The sequence below is a fragment of the Tenebrio molitor genome, chromosome 6, assembly GCF_963966145.1.
Source record: "Tenebrio molitor chromosome 6, icTenMoli1.1, whole genome shotgun sequence".
In the NCBI taxonomy this organism is placed as follows: domain Eukaryota; kingdom Metazoa; phylum Arthropoda; class Insecta; order Coleoptera; family Tenebrionidae; genus Tenebrio; species Tenebrio molitor.
Genome location: NC_091051.1, coordinates 8,790,514 through 8,808,544, shown reverse-complemented (window position 1 = coordinate 8,808,544; position 18,031 = coordinate 8,790,514). Strand labels below are relative to the sequence as shown.

At 35.8% G+C, this 18,031-nt stretch overlaps 1 protein-coding gene across 1 annotated transcript in view; it reads left to right on the top strand.

The window, feature by feature from the left end:
• The window catches only part of LOC138132762 (protein O-mannosyl-transferase Tmtc3-like), a 37,675-nt gene extending 20,268 nt beyond the window's left edge, over window positions 1–17,407 (top strand). Inside the window, exons 3-9 of the mRNA XM_069050380.1 lie at window positions 1,621–1,702; window positions 2,003–2,102; window positions 8,343–8,458; window positions 8,518–8,949; window positions 14,477–15,229; window positions 15,286–15,753; window positions 15,812–17,407. Of these exons, the coding sequence (XP_068906481.1) occupies window positions 1,621–1,702; window positions 2,003–2,102; window positions 8,343–8,458; window positions 8,518–8,949; window positions 14,477–15,229; window positions 15,286–15,753; window positions 15,812–16,333 (2,473 nt within the window). The 3' untranslated portion in view covers window positions 16,334–17,407. The remainder of the gene's footprint in view (window positions 1–1,620; window positions 1,703–2,002; window positions 2,103–8,342; window positions 8,459–8,517; window positions 8,950–14,476; window positions 15,230–15,285; window positions 15,754–15,811) is intronic.
• The last annotated feature ends 624 nt before the right edge of the window (window positions 17,408–18,031 follow it).

Here is an 18,031-nt window from a genome sequence, read left to right as displayed (position 1 = left end):
CATTGCAAAGAAAAAAAAAGATTTTTTTGTTTCTAAATTTTAGGTTAGCTGTCAACATGCAATTTATTTAATTTATACTTTAAAAAGGCAAAACAATTTTAGTCAAATTAACGAATGACAATTGATATTTTTGAAATGTATGAAGTTTAACAATAAGAATGCATGTGGTGTTACATTACAAAATGTGATATAGGGGTAGTTGGATGGAAGCTACCAAAGATACTATGTATCTCAAAATATTAGATTACACAGCGAGCAGGGTTACCTAATTAACTAGTGTGCGAAAATAAACCTTGTAAAACTAGTACACAGTTAAGACGCCAGTTCGTTTTGTTTAAAAATTTTCATTTAAAATTGTTGGGTGTGTCGTTTTATAACGTTCACTCAAAGAGCCTTAATCCTGCCAACATTATTCCCTCATTAAGAATGTGTGGCTGTTGGCCACACCTACCAAAAAAGTGAAACACTTGTACAGTAGCAATTTTAAATTAGGTAATATTGTTTTAATCGACGTCTAGCCGTAGTAGATCGAAATTTTACAGTGTAATTAACTTTTTTACGCTTGGCTTGTAAATATTACCACGTATTTATTTTGTACCTCGACAACTGAACTGAAATTGTATTTTTGCGTGCCGTGACATTTATCCTGAACAGTTTGAAGCCAGATTATTGTATATACTTTTCCAGAAAGTGATAAAAATGTTGTCCCATTTTACCTACACGTTGAAATAACAAAACTGTCGTGTTTTTTTAATTGAATATAAATTTTTCCTAGTAGCAAGTTGCGCCCCAGACATTAACCATTTGCAGTAAATAGCAATTTACACTGTTTACTTATCGGTTGAATAAGGGAAAAATTGAATTTTAATTTGTATTCCATCATGCTAAATAAATTAAATAGTGTTGGCGCACGTCTAGAAGAACGTGAATTACTATTTCCTGGTAGTCATTATGCAATTTGTAGGAAAATAAACGCTCGTGATGTATAATTTTCGATAGAGCGCACTCGGCGCCTAAGAGCTTGCATCATTTTGTTTTTATTGATCTTTTGAATTTTGCGGCAAAATGGGTTGCGCCTTTTTGAAGGCACGAATGTGAGTGAGGGCTCCTCAGGAACAGAACTCGATACACGAGTTGATTCCGAAAGGAAATGATAGTTGATAAGCGGAACGGTATGGAAAAAGAGATTTGGTCTTCTATTATTACCTGGCACAAAAGCTTGAAGGGTGCTCGTTATTTTTGCCGTATATCATCGTTATCAATGGCTTTTTACTTGTAACTTGTACGAATTAATAAAGTTGTGAAGCCCCGCCATTGTTACAGCCTGTCTAATCATCCACTGCATTATTAATTTTATCTCGGTGTACTTCACAACCTTTTACGGCGCAATTTTGAAATTGTTTGTGCGCCAAAAGCTGACAGATTGTGTAATTGAAGCGTCTTAACTAACACGGGTTGCAGGTGTGCCCTTGCATCATCTGCTGGTATCAAAGGCAAAGTAGGTATTTCTCTAAAATGTCAATTTCCATCCGAGAAATTTCTAATAGAGGTCTCGCTATTTAAGAGTTGATACGTCTTGCTCGAAACTGCAACATCTTACAACTCTATGTACGTTTTCAGAATGTGCTCGATGTTCCTACCGGAACTGTCAAGTTTCGTGGCGGCCATGTTGTTCGCCGTACATCCAATCCATACGGAAGCGGTAAGTCGTCTGTTTTGATGTTTTCCTTTTAAATATTATCAAGTTTCCTGTAGCGACATGCGAATTTCACCTGACCCGAAGGCTCGCCCGCAAAATTTAATACCAACTCTAAAACGTATTCGTGAATTCATCTTAAGTAAATTATACAACTACTGTCTTCAAGGGTGTTTTCGCAAAGGAAGCCCGTTTAATTAAATTTGATGGATTTATGTCAGGTCCTAATTGCGAAAGGGCGCTGTACAAGTTGTGCTTCAGAAATTCAAACAAATCGGTAGCTTATTAATTCGGTTGAATTTTCAGGTGACAGGAGTTGTGGGCAGGGCCGAAACTCTCTCATCGGTGTTCTTTTTGGCTGCTTTCATGTTGTACACCAAAGCGTCGAGGAGCAAAAAATACACAGGTAATTTTTACACAACGGGGCTATCTGGCTGGAGACGATATGTCCGGTTTTACAGTCGAAATAATTCATAAAGAACGTATCATAAAGGATGCTTGGAAAGTTTTGTTTAACATTACCTATCATAAAGCTTTGTCCTGATGGATACTGGATATAACTTTTATATTATACGAGAACGGTATTTGTTCAGAAAATACACACTATGTCTGTGTTCTCTCAAATGTTCTGTCCAACTTTTTCCTTTGTCCTCTCATAATAATTAGAAACTCCAAAAGGACGTCACAAAATTGCAATATTAATTGTTGCATGTTGTAAGCACGTCGAGTTATTATTTTATTTGTCAGTTTTGAATAAACCGTCAAACAAAATAGCAAAGCTTCAAATTTGAGTAGGTTCTCTAAAAATTACTCATAAAGAAATTTTACGAGTACAAAGCTTCCAGCAAAAATTAGTTCAGTTTCCTTGTCACTTTACGTAAAGCTTCATTTTGTGGATGTGAAGGGAAGAAGGAGTTACGAGAAAGAGGAAAGGGTTTTTGAGAACAACAAAAATGGAATTTTGGAAATGGAAAGAACATATTCCAAGAATGTTGAACGACTTTCAGCGGAAAACAAAAGCTGTCCAAATACTTAAGAAAAATAAGCAACACGACTGTGAACATAACTTGTAGTGGAATCCATGATAAGCCAAATTTTCAGTTGTGCCCTGAGCGAAAGGGATTTGCTTCCAAGGGAGTGTTAAATATTTACCAAATGGATCGTCCACAAGCTAAGACTACTTTGACTGTTATGTTTACCTTCTCCGCAAATGGTGACATTACTCCTTCGATGATTACATGCTTGAACAGATGACTTCAAATACTCATGACTTCAGTTCTTGGAGCCGAAGGTCCAACAGAATATTTTATGAATTTCATGTCGGTTTAAAACAGTAACATTAATTTTATTGACTTATCCAAAAGAAATTTTCATTTGTGCCAAACTAATCCTGCTCTGCTCTCTTTTTTATTCGATCTCTTGGAGTTTAAAAAACAAAAAGATATGGATCGGAGAAACGAACATTTTTACTTTGAATGTGATGTAATTGTAATACCTCAAAAGGAAAACTCACAGTTATTATTTTTTATTGTTTCATATTTTTTTTATTATTCTCTTTTATTCCTTATTAAATACGTTACATATTTAAATAAAACTTGAATTTTAAAGGTATTTGGATATTCATAATGAATTGAGTGAAAAGACCTGCTGAAAAAGTAAATTCTGTTGCCCCGCACTAGTTATTTTTTTGTAAATGAATATTTAATTTTCCAATACGGACAAAAAGCGGTGTTATTTTTGAATATCAATAATTCGGCAGTCATGACTGCTATCAATTATTAATTTAACCAGAAAAAGGTAAATGTCGTAACTAGTCGAGAAAACTCTAATTCTAACGAGGACAAAAAATATTGAGCTAGATTGTCGCAGCTGGTACATTATCCATTACTGCAAGGGGTTTGTAACTTTGTAAAGGAAATCATTATCATCAATATTCCATTAAAGAAAACTTATTAAAAGAAACGTAAAGTTAAGAAATACAGGCAAGTGCTTCGTCACGACACTCACAATTATTATTACCAGGAATTTCGAAAGGGTACAATTGCAAGAAATTTGTTACTTTTTGCTTTCTCGTTGGCACAATAATTTTAATTTTCGTTGATACGCAGGGTAGGAAACATTGGTGAAAGGCACGTAACAGATCTGCACAATTGCAAACAGATGAAAATCCTTGTGGTAAATTCATTGGGAATGCACAAACTATCTGGGTACGATCAGAGAGATTCGATATACCTTGTCGGGATTCCTTTTCAACGCTAAAATCCATATGGTTTTAATCGTCTCTTTGAATTTTAAGTTGACTAATTAGTCGTAGTGAAATGTAAGGTGGTCGTTTGAAAGCTGAAATGATCAGTTTCGAACACTAATTTAGTTTAAGTTCCTCCACTTAACGTCCACATTGCCTGATTTAAAGTACTTAATATTTTCTAGTTGTAAAGTTTAAATTAGGGTTTTATTGTAATTAGCGTTTGATAGCTTATAGAGTATAGTGATGGGTTCACAATGTGTTTAATAAAATGGTCAATAAAATCTCTCAAAACTAAAAGGATTTTTTAATATGAGACAGACTGTTGCCAAACTGTTTCCACTTTCTAAATAGGAATAAGTTGTAAACTATTTTAAATTGCAGATTTGGGGAATTTTGCAATTAAAAAAGGAAAGATGCGTCTACGGTGTATCCATATGTAAGAGTAATTACCAAAATGTTTTTTTACTTGATTCAGAAATTAAAAGTAAAAGTAAAAAGTGAAAGCTTCATCTTCATCTTTCCGCAAAGTCATTGAAGCATAAATGTTATTTGATCCAAATAATGAGCTGTGAGTAGCAAATAAATTTATATTTGTCAGAGTATTGGTCTCCTAAACACAATCTGGACATGTTCTATGAACCGTAAATTTGGTGTATAGACAGTGGCAAATCATTTAATGAAGCTTCTTCAAGTTCTTCAGCTTTATGTAGTTTTACATTCATCTTTGGGAAAACAGCTTGAGTGCTACCGGGTGATCAAAAAGAACTGTTTAAATTGGCAATACAATTAAGAGCATTTTGTTATTCGGCTGTTCGCAATACTGCAACCGGATACGTCTTTTGAGAGATATTTGACGTGAAATCAACAGCAACAAAATTGTAGGTTATGTATGTAAAGAGGGATGAAATTAATTTGTAATCGAGTTATCCATGAATCCGAAATCGTATGTCGTTTCTTGAACTCCACGCTCCAATAATAATCACAGCGCGAAACACAGGTTAGATCTCGACATATCAATCGTAAAAGACATACGGAATCAAATTCATGGATGACTCGATTACAAATTAATTTGATGGCTCGATATAAAAATCAACGGTACAAAGAAACAATCAACTGTCAGCGTGAAGTCGTCAACAACCGAAAGCTACTCCAGTAGGTACTGAATGGAATTCGACTTTGGTTGTAAATTTATGTTTGTCACTTGAAAAATAAAATTTTATGCTGCAGCAATAATCCTACTGATAAATGCTAATGAGGGTTGTCAGTTTGGGATTCGCAATGTTAGCTTCAGGCAGGGATGTTACAGGTAGTGGTAGTTGTATTTATGACAACGGTTATTACTTGATAATAAAATCTTATTCTTCGGTTGTTGTTAAATTTACAACCAAAGCCGAATTCCACAAGAGTTTCTGTAGGACTATAATCAAGGAGTTTTTTTCTTAAGTTGGGAGCATTTAAAAAAATACTTTGGCAAACCTGATATCTTAATTAGCAGTACATTGGCGTACAAAACGTCATTTTGACATTTCATGTATTAATAAATAATAATAAATAAAATGTAAATATGTAAACTATCACATTAAAAAGGAATTGACAGCAGAACCACCAATAGTATTACCTAAAATTAGTTTAAATAGACTTGGCTACATCCTGGTTCAGGGGCATTTGTCGATTCTCTACTGGCTGCACTGTTATTGTCAAAATTTTCATTATCTGCATTTAAATAAAATCGTTCATTGTAAAGATGCTTCCTGAGTATAAATATTAAGTATGTTAACTATTTAGATTTGCTTGCATTTACTTCACAAAGTCTGTAGCAACCAGGTTGCCAATTGAAATCTAACTCTCAAAAACTCCCCTAGAAACCAGGATCGAGCCTACTTTCTCTTATTTATTATCTCTCGTATTACCAACCCATGAAAAAAGGCACATTCATTTATAGTCACCCGGTATTAAATCACCTATTCGCTACATAGTAAAAAAAGACAAAATTACCAAAAAAAAAAACTCTTCACGCAGTGGTTGAACACCTTTAAGCAGTCATTTTATATTCACATTTTACAGCAAAAATGTACAGAACATGTTCAAGAATCACATTAGAAATATTCCAACACATTAATTTATTTATAAAGACCTTTTAAAACTTTTTCTTATACCATGCGGCCAAAAATAAAAGGGATTAGAGCAGGCCGTGATTAGCCACAGATGGTAACATGTTAGAACGTCATGATTGCTCAGCAGCTGTCAATGTTAAAATATTTGTTATTTTAAATAAAATAAAACCGTTAGCTTGTCAAAGTTGCCGATAACACATGACAAATCAAAATTTCCAGCAGTAAAATGTTAATTAAGATCTGCTCATATTTTTTTAGCTTTGATCTTGCGGTTCATTCTTATTTGTTTTAAGATCATTGCCAGATGATTTTTTGTCTAATATTCTGAACACATAATACAGGGTGTCCCAAAAATGGCGTACTAACGGCGCACTACGGTGTAGAAGAGATTACCGTAAACGCCAAGAAAATGTTAAAAAAATTCTGTTGGACTTATTTGCTGATTTGGTGGTCTTTGAAAGTGGCACTTAACAGGTCAATTATTTTGAAATATATGTATGAAATGACAGCTACGTCTAATCGTACATATTATCACAAAGTACAAGATCACTCACTACCAATATCTAATCCTGCATAATAGAGAATTTAGAAGCTTTGGAAATCGAAAAAAAAATTTTAAATCCACTACGGTAACATTGCAAGGTAATGATGTACGAATATATCTTTGTTTACATTGTATTGCCGTTAATAATAATAATAAAAATAATTGATTTTTTTGTCGGAAACATTTTTTCCATATTTTTTCATGTACATTTAAACATCCTCGATAAGGTAGTAAGTAGTTTGTACGCCAATTTTGGGACACCTGTAGATATAACCTGTTCACGTGGGGCAAATCGCACACATTTGGCATTAACTTTCATATAGTTCTCCCAGAGCTGCAGCGGTTTTATGGCAGGGCAATAGTAATTATTACGTCTGTTGAGATGCCGATACGCGACATAAACAGACCCCTGTCAATCATCATTTTCGTTCTATACCTGTCAGTTTACAGGGTAGTACTTGGACGAATTTACGATTAGGGGTTGTACTTGCGGTTTAAACCTATTGTCGGTGTTGTTAACGTTTATACAATGGTACCCTGCCATAAAACCGCTGCAGCTCTGGGAGAACTATATGAGTTGTCATAGTAAGAGGGCAGTCATTTGCACCACAGCTGTTCTTCCCAACGTGAACAGATATTACCTACCAACAGTTTAAAGTTTAAATTGTGTATATCAAGAAATCCTATGGAAGCAATAACTGCTTATATTCTAAAATTAAAATTACCCAAGGAATAGCAATACATAGCTCATAAACCAGTATCGATGAGCTTAACTTCAGAGAGGGATTTTGCCGCTTTACAATAATGGACCAGTTCATACAGTTGTAAAGCAGGATTTGAAGAAGCCAGTCATCCACCATACAGCCCAGATCTAACTCTTAACGACTTCTGCTAATTGAAAAATTTAAAAAAAGAGCCATTTTTAAATCGAAGATTTTCTAGATACTAAAATGGAGGCGAAGTCTGCCGCCCTCTATGATCACTTTTCAGACAGATTTTTAAAGCGTTACAAAAACTTTAAGATCATTCTAAATGTTACGTTGATGTTGATGGGACGTAGTAAAAATGAGAAAAAAATATTTTTTTTGAGTGAGCAGTGTCACCTTCGTGCATTCGTTATAAGTTCACAAGCAAATTGGAGATGTCACTTTTTATTTTGTATGAAAATACCGCACCTTTATGAATTTTGTTGAAACGACAATACAAATAATTGTTAATTAGGGACTGTTTTGGACCAACAACTCTGAAACTTTAATATTTACCTCTAATAAACATTCTTTGATCTTAATTTTCATTAGTTCCTCTGATACGGAACCGACTGTCTTTCTGACTTCCTTGAAGTCAACACGAGCGCTTGATAGCAGTGTTCGTTAAAAAACCAGCGTCCATCACACCAAAGCTTACGAGTGTGTTGTTAAAATTGGAAATTAGAAATATTTGTATTGATATTCCTGCATCCTAGTGCACTTTCAGAACTTCGAACAAAACAAGTAAATTTCGTGTTTTATTTCCATTTTTGAAACTAAGCTATTTTACACTCATTGTTATTCTATTGGAAGCTCTCTAACTAGATGTTTTGGTGCGGAATGTTTATGATGTGTTTATTGTTTAATTTTAATTCAGTTCCGTTCCCAGCAGGTGCATAATGAATTTAATTAAAATAACTTGTACACGGGAGATGCTCAAATTAAAAATGTGTCAGGTAGTGTACTTTCTAACACGGCCTCGTTAATTTTGCAGGGTGGAAATACCTTTCATTTTCCATGCTGTCTATAGCAACGGCGATGCTTTGTAAAGAACAAGGAATCACAGTAGCAGGCGTGTGTGCAGCTTATGAAATATTTGTAACCCAGAAGGTAAATAAAACATTAGCGCGTACAAAACGCAATAACAACGTTGTTTACGACATTTTCAGGTGCGTCTTCCAGAGATAAAACACGTCGTAAAGGCGGCCATAACGGCCAAGTCTTCGTACCACTTACCGTGGTCAAGCGAAGCGACCAAGAGGCTGCTCGTCCTCTCGGCCACTACTTTATGTCTTTTACTGGCGCGCTTGCAGATAATGGGCTCACAGTTGCCGGTTTTTACGAGGTTTGATAATCCCGCATCTGTTGCACCTACTCCGGCCAGGCAGCTGACCTACCATTATTTAATTAGCGTCAATCTTTGGCTGCTTTTGTTCCCGTGCAACTTGTGCTGCGACTGGACGATGGGGACCATCCCCTTGGTCGAGTCTTTCGTCGACACGAGGAACCTCGCCACCCTTGCCGCGTACACCTTCTGCATGGCCCTCTTCATCACGGCCTACACCACGGAGAACCGACAACAGCGCGTCGTCATTCTCATGGTAAGACGCAAATTTCCATTTACGTAAATATGAGATTAATTCAGTCCTCGCCATTTTCTTTCCACGTTTAGCGCATTTAATAACCGAAACTATACAGACATACCTACTTGACGCTGGCGTTTAACGAACGGCTTATTAAAGTCATATCTTTCGCTTCTTACTGACGATTCTCATTCGCTGTAAACTTTTCATACTTTCCGACACTCCAGACAGTCTCGGTGCTGTTAATTAAAAAGTAAATTCCCTTAGGTACGTACCAACCGGAAGAACTCGCTCGACTTAAGCGCAAACTTGATTTACTACAACATAAGGGGACGTGGTGTATCAGTTCAAACGCTTATGCAAATTATGGAATCAAAGAATTTATCTGGCTTTATCAAGATTGCCGCCGGCGGTATTTTTGATAGAGACGAATTTTGTAATAGACAAAACGCGATAACCGTAATTTATTGCTTTGTTGGTGAACTGTGTGGCGCCTGGAGCTGATTATACTCTCTGTTACAAATAGAGGCGTCCTGTATGCAAATTATGAAATAGATCAATGCAGCGGGTTCTGTTAGGGTAATCTACTCCAATTTTACATAATATGAACTCCGTAACAAGTACCATTTTTTACGGACATGTGAAGCCCAATTTTCTGGCTTGTCGATTCATTTATCAATTATCTGACACTTAACTAATCTAGTCAATAGGTGTCAAAAGCGTGTAACATTAGCTGCGGTCGCATGAATTTAAGCACACACTTCCACCAAAATCATGGATCAAACAGCAGAACCGGACTGGTATTGCGTTTAGCGTAATGACCCACATAAACACATAAATAAATCTGACACGTTTGTTGCAAATAGCACAGTCACGATTTGCAACATCACACCTTCCTAACGAGAAGATATTCTTGTAGGGTAGTTCTTGTAGTCCTGTATCAGCACTCCCGGATTAGAATGCACAACCCAACCGCAATTTCCACAGAAAAGGATCGCACCACTAAACCCACCCAATTCTAAACGTAGCAACGTACGGGCTAACTCCTTAATCTATAATTTGCTGAATAATGTTCGGGATTACTTTGTCCGCTACAACCGCCCCAAGAAAGAAAGTTGTCTCGTTCATTGTCTAGACATTATGCTGTTGTATCGAGTATTTAAAAAAAATCTGGTGAAGCAGGCGTAGTTTTATGTCTTTTTTTACAAAGGCAGGTCGTCCTTTTAGTCGATGTACTTTCACATTCAAATACATAACCTCACATTCATCATCGTTTTAATCATAATACGTATGTGGCTTTTGCTTTTCGCACAATAGAAAAAATTACGTATAAATAAATTATAAACGCAAATAACAATATTTGAATTGATTGTGATTGGTTTTCTGCGTTTTAATTTCACATCATCTATGTAGGTACTAACTGTGACTGGAATTGTAGAGTTTTTGAGGTACGACCATCAAGATACAAGATCGTGGATCAAAGGCAATTGCTATATTACGACTTATAAGACGATTATCAAAAATGTCATAACATTGCCAGAGTTCTATGAGTGCCATGCAAAGTGCAAATCTTGTTGCAAATAGTTATTGTAACATTTTTTCCTGAACCTACCTTATCTGAATGTAAAGAAGTTTTAATGTAGGTATTTATGAAGCTTTTCCGTTCTCATATTCTGAAAATTAATAAATTCAGCTTTATGAAACCACGCCCCATCCTTTAAAAAAACTTAATTTGAGAATATTGTCGTCAATTCGTCATTATGTAAGAACTATTCGATGAATCGTAAACGTTGAGGCAGGTTAGCTGGGATTAGCTCTTGAAATGCAGTTAGTCAACAAGGATAAAGATGCAAATTTTTGTGTGATATTGCATGACACGTTCCTAAAGATACCTTTATTTGTTGAAGTGACGAATTGAAGTTTTCGAGTCATTTTCTATTACGACCCTAACTCATTGAATCGTTTTTGAAATGCGTATTGCTGGTCGTCCATCCACTCGTCGTCACCGTTTCACGAAATACTTTGACACGACGTTTGAAATAATTTGTAGTCAACCGCGTGTTCTGGAAATTCCTGTTGATATTCTTTTAAACATCTCTAATGATATTACATACTAAAATATAACATAACAGATTTCTACTCTACAGTAAAAACCATTGTGTCGTACAAAGAAAACCAAGAACATTCCAATTAGTTAGTTCTACAAAAATTGTTTTCCAAAAGAAACAACTACTCCACGCCTTGTTTGCTGAATAAATTATCTTTGTTATGTATAATTTGAGAGGGACAAGAGCAAGCACCAGGTCACTTTTTCTTGACCTCTCGGCATTTACTATTGCTGCTCGTATTTATTTTTCATCTGATAAATGTTAGTTCCCTATTAAATTTAACACAGGCTTAAACATAAATAATGACGGTTTTACCTTCTTCACACTGAATGTCACATTTTTAGGTTAGGTTGTTGGCTTTTAACCTGAGATAAGTTTCAACTGTGTTTTGCTCCCGCTAACGTTAGTATATTTAATATCAACAGTAACACCATCAACAGGGGAACAGTCCTCCCATCATACTGCCACACAGTGTACCTATATTCAATAATTGTAACGAGACCAAATCTTAACAGATAAATGTTGAGAACACCTCCTTGTCTCTGTGTGCCACTATACAATACTGCCTTTTTATCTGACATTTCTTGTTTTATGCTTAGTGATAAATACGACCTAGACTGAACTGTCGTATATAGTATTGACTACATCTTTTCTTCCAACATAAATAACAGTGTTTTTCAGGAGAAATAGGTCGTGCAGGTTTTTCAGTAAGATCTTAAATTTATTTATCAACATACGCAACACAGATTGTACACCAGATTGTTGAGATAAACAGGCTACGGATATTTGTGGAGTCTCTTCCACCCTTTCTCTCAAATCCTCGATAATTTCATCAGATATTGGTGACCATCCTGATGATTTACCCTTGCTAACTGTTCCAGTTGTTAAAAACCTGTTCACAATTCGTCCAATGTGAGTTAATAAAGAACAATCTTGAATGTTGTCTGGATATTTTGGCCGGAATTTATTTTTATAATCAGATAATGAATATGTCAATTTACCATTAATAAACCTTCCATTTGGAAAGTAACAACTAAATTTTAAAAAAATACAGATTTTTGGTGTTTATTAACTGATTACTGATTAGCTTCGATAAAACGAATATATAGAACGAAAACTCGACTTAAAAGTGCCAACAAAACGTCAATGTCAGAAATGACGCTGAATAACGAATTCAGATTAGGCATCTGTTTCAAAAAGGCGGCACAGTAATATTTTTTTTCAAAGCTGGCTTTACCCGACAATCATTTATTGAGTGATTCAAAATGATTGTGGAAAAGTAGGGTAAGTAGGTAATTGTCCGTTTACTCTAAGGTTATATTGGGGCCGTAGAATTATTCCATTGTGTAAAAGTTGATTTGTCTACAATAGAAAACATTTTGTGATTGTAAACAGCAGGTAAACCCGGCTGGTTGTTTCGTTCAGAGTGGGACTGAGGCAAATTTGTCGAAATATGAATTGCAATTTATAAATTTTCGTTTTTGAAGATTATGTTGAAAAATAAGCTATGAAGGTCTAGTCACAAGGGGTGTTCTAATCCTATTAAGGAGACCAGTGAATTAATCAGGGTACCATATACTTCGGTTCAGAAAATAATAAAACTAAACATTCTCCCTTAAACCGGACCTTGTACATCCACCCAACAGCTTTTAAAATTTGATTTATTGCAGGGGCGCGTGGCTTCTGAAACCCACACAAAGGGGCAGCTTATTAGGAGGTAACTACTTTTACGGCCCCAATATAACCTTAGAGTAAACGGACAATTATATGTACAAAAATTTATCTGGGTGTGTGGGTAGGACAGAGTTGACATTTGTATGGCATTTCATATGCTTGCATTTGATTTTTTTATAACATTGCACATTAACTTGACAATTTTCAAAATTACTCGACTATGAACTGTCAAAGAAATGTCAACTCTATCTTACCGACACAGTTGCCACATAAATTTTCGTACATAGTTGCCATACTTATCCACAATCATTTTGAATGAACCAATACTTAATGCATATTCAAATTTTGATTTAGAAAATTTGGAAAGATCCGAGGCTTATAGTTATTTTAAAAGGAAAAAAAGAAACTGTTTACCTACTTGTTATCTGAGGAAACCTTTGAACTCTCGACTTTTCCGGCTTACATTAAATTGTCGTAATTAATTTTTACTGAAACAGATAAAAACGCGTTTCGAAAATTGTCTTAGTTGCATTAATTAACGATGCAATCCAGCATAATGAACTAAAAAGAAATTCAATTTGAACAGAGAAGATTTTTCCTATTTTAATGAGTTCATTATCGACGATCATTACACGATCTATTGTATTTAAAAATTTGAACAAGGTTTAAAACAGCTGTGTGAAATGACAACTTAGTGAACAAACAATATTCTGCAGATCATTTTAATCATAATAAAGAGCGAAGTTTGTTATAAATTTTGATAAAGTTGAAGCGTCACTCATCACCGTAAAGTAAAACTGGCGAAGGAATAATAGGTACCTACCTACTGACAGTAACTGGAGTATATTTCTGCGAAAATACCTACTATCGGTTGTTCATTTAAATTTCTCCTTAAAGTTGGCGTTGAAGAGTCGATTGTGAACACACCACTCGCGTCAACTTGCACAGTAAAAACACAAATAACGCAAAAAGCAAGGTTAGATTTAAAGTGCTGATCCGTAATCCGTGGTGCGTTCACGTTTTTTTGGAATTTTCAAACGGCCACGCAACACAACGTGGAATTTTAAAAGATCGTAAACTCACCAAAAATAATCAATCAATTACCACTTTATAGTTGACGTCGTTATGCCTGCTTTAACGTTACCGTGCAAAGCACAAATTACAAATACCTAAAATAGTATCGGCGTGTACAAATTAACTAGCACAAATTAGTAACAAAAGACGCCTTTGTCAATTTTATTCTGTGAAGAAGTGCCTGGCAGATGTAGAATTTCATGCGAATTAGCGTAAATTGCAAGGGTTCGGTTAAAATTTCAGCATGTGTAGCATGTAATGAATGTCGTTGAAATTAAATTTCATTTAGCGAACATTTCATCGTGGCTGTCGTTTTAGTGAGTAGGCACTTCTTGACCTCATTCCGTAGGATGTTGAAGTCAGAAATGTAACTATTATTACAAAGAATTCAGTTTGAATTGTTTTTTGGACGATTAATCCCGACGTTCATGCGAGTTTGAAATATATTATATTACAAGGGATCATCAGGCTTAATAGTTGAGCTTAATCTCCCCGTGGAGTGACAATCGTTTGTTAGACAAACGAATGAATGGTCGTCTCTTGAGCGGTCAATAAAGTTTATTCATTTCCTCTTCGTCGCCGTTCCCTTGTTGGCATTTAACGATAACGGTTGACATTTTCTCAAACGGTTTTTCATGAAACTTTTAAATATAATTATTGGAATAATATCGTCTCGTTCTTGTTTTCAGAGTCTGGCGTTAATGGCGCTTCCTTTCATGCCCGCGTCGAATCTATTCTTTCCCGTTGGCTTCGTAATAGCTGAAAGAGTCTTATACATGCCTTCGATGGGATTTTGTATGCTCGTGGCGTACGGTTGGAACGTCCTTGCCGAGAAAAAAAGTAAGAAACTCGCCTGGTTTTTATTAAGTATCTTACTTTTAACACACGGGACGAAAACTTACTTGAGGAATTGGGATTGGGAGGACGAATACTCGATTTTTATGTCCGGCCTGCGGGTCAATCAGAAAAATGCCAAATTATTTAACAATGTGGGCCACGCACTCGAGAGCCAAGGGAAATACGAGGAGGCTTTGAAATTCTTCGAGACCGCGGTGAGCGTCCAGGAGGACGACGTCGGAGCTCACATCAACGTCGGCAGGACTTTCAACCATCTCAAAATGTTTAAGGAGGCGGAAGAAGCCTATCTCAGAGCCAAATCTTTGTTGCCCAAAGCGAAACCGGGAGAGTCCTACCAAGCGAGGATCGCTCCTAATCATTTAAACGTTTTCCTCAACCTTGCCAATTTGATCTCGAAGAACTCGACGAGATTGGAAGAGGCGGACATGCTGTACAGACAAGCCATCAGCATGAGAGCCGACTACACTCAAGCCTACATCAACCGGGGGGACATCCTAATCAAACTGAATAGGACTAAAGAAGCTCAGGAAGTGTACGAAAGAGCTTTGCTGTATGACAGCAACAACCCTGATATTTATTATAACGTAAGTTTCTCTCTTGTAATTGCCGCTTTTGTTCATAACATAATGTCTAATTCCAGCTTGGGGTGGTGTTTTTGGAACAAGGAAAAGCGTCACAAGCACTCGCTTACCTTGACAAAGCTCTGGAATTCGATCCAGAACACGAGCAAGCTCTTTTGAATTCGGCAATTCTCTTGCAAGAATTCGGCCGTCCTGAATTACGTAAAATTGCCCGAGAACGTCTGTTGAAGCTTTTAGATAAGGACGGCAACAATGAAAGAGTACATTTTAATCTTGGAATGTTGGCGATGGACGAGAAAAATATCGAAGAAGCCGAGCATTGGTTCAGGAGAGCTGTCCATTTAAAAGCCGATTTCAGGAGTTCGCTTTTCAATTTAGCTTTGTTATTGGCTGACGATCAAAGGCCATTAGAGGCTGCTCCGTTCTTGAATCAGCTCGTCAAATATCACCCTGACCACGTTAAGGGGTTGATTCTCCTGGGAGATATTTATATTAACAATATCAAAGATCTGGACGCTGCCGAAAATGTAAGCTCATTACTTGGGGTCACTTAGACGGAAATAACGTTACCTCTCTTTTTTCCAGTGCTATCGAAGAATACTCGAATTAGATCCGGAAAACATCCAAGGTCTGCACAATTTATGTGTCGTCCATGTGGAAAGAGGGAAACTCTTAGAGGCGCAAAGCTGCTTAGAAAAAGCCCATCGGCTGGCTCCTGGAGAAGATTATGTCCTGAAACATTTGCAGATAGTGCAGAATCGAATCGCCAAATTAAAACTGAATCCAAACGATCTCGGCAGCGAAGAAGAGACTGAAACCAATCCGAAAGGACGCAGTCAAGTGGTATCGAATAAAAGTATAGACGAGAGTGATAGAAAGACCCGGCCTGTGGTGACAGGTGACTCGGAAGAACAAAGATACAGCAGTCGAGTTGTTAATACGGAACCCATGTTTGTGAAAAACGTTGACAATATTGACTATATCGATGACGATTTGGGAGAAGTTAATTTTCCAGACGACACGAATGATCAGAATGTTAGTAATAAGTGGAATCACGGTAAGATTGTCGGTACTGATAATGACGATCCTTCTTCGGGCATGTCTTAGCGTTAAAATCATTTTTAAATCAAATTAATGTAATTTTAACGATTCCCATTCAAATAGAGGGGTTTAAGATTATACTCTATCTAAGGACTTTTTTATACGAGCCATTAGATGTAGTGTCCATTCTGTGATACTCAGAATAATCGTTTTTAAATCTATTTTTAACTTGAATTAAGTTGTCTAAGACCTACTGCAGATGTGACTTAATGTATACAACAACATTAGCACCTATTTCATTTTTATCCGAATCAACTGAGTCTGTTGTGATGTTTTAGGATTATTTTCCAGGCCTTCAATCAAAATGGGTATGATGAATTTAGTAAATTTCCAATTTGATTTCGATTTAACTCCATTAAATGCATTTCGAGGTAATTGTCTAAACCAATTAAGTTTTGCAAATTGCATCGTAAACTCTATTTTCCGGACTAATGACTTCTGTGATCGGTTGATGAATTTTGATTAAGGCCTGAACGTATTTGTGATGAATTTGTGATTTTATTGCTTTAGCTTTATGTTGTAACAAGGTGGATGGTTTTTGTCGCTTTTTCGTGTTGATTTGCTTCGAAATGTTACGTAATGTGTACTTTGTTTTCATCCTGTCGATCGTTTATTAATTGTCGGTATGTGGCATATCTGTACTATGTTAAATTAGTAATATTGCTACTAATATAATCAATAAAATAAATGTATTGATGTAAGGCTTCTTAGCCACTAGTTTTAGACGATATCCACGTGGCCAAATATTCAGTAGTTCTCCTTAGCACTTCTCAATCATTTTAATATTTTTCAAAAATTGTTATTTTTGCTATCGTGGATCTTTATTTATTTTGTATTTTGTAAAGGTGCCTTGAAATCGTTAATTAAGGCAAATGATTTTGTAACATAGTATAATAAATATTTTTCTATGTTGTCAAACTGTTCATAGATTATAACATAAGTCTATATTGTGTAAAACTAATGTGAGAGGTATATTTATCCTATGACTGATAAGTTTTCGTGTATTTTCTTTCAAAATTTTCTAAAAGTTGTTACCCTAATATACACTTTTTTAATAAAAACAGTTGTGGTATAAGTAAACTCGGAATTTTTTCTCTCATCCCCACCTACTTCTCTCACGTGTGCAATCATATCTGCACACGTTAACGACCTCGACAAATACCACCGGAAGATTTTTAAAATGCTTTTGATCGTCGCGCAGCCTCGAATCCTCTCGAAAATAACTATCCCGAAATTAAATTAGAAAGCAAAAGGCTGGAACGTGAACTGCAAATTCAAACTTTTCATTTACACCAGTATGTATAGCATTTCCCTTGTTTTAAATGATTTGTTTTCTCATTGATTTGCAAATTGTTTTTATTGATTGAATCGAAATTGGTATATTAACGAACCAATCTTCACCTTTTGTGCAATACAATAAAGAGCTCATTTAGTCGATAAATGAGGAACTCGATATAACATAAATTCAATCAGAATAGATGAAACTTGAGCAACTAAATTAACTTATCAGAGGATGTGACAAACTCTAAACGTACAAAATTTTATCTGCGTTGTAATTTTCCTTGTAATGATTGTGCAAATTACGTTCAGTTTTTGTGGATTTCTACCTCGGAAAGCTGTGCAATTACAGCAAATTATGTTTGTTATTTTATTAATTGGGAACCGCAGTTTTTCTGAACAGGAACTTTACTACTAAGAAGGCCC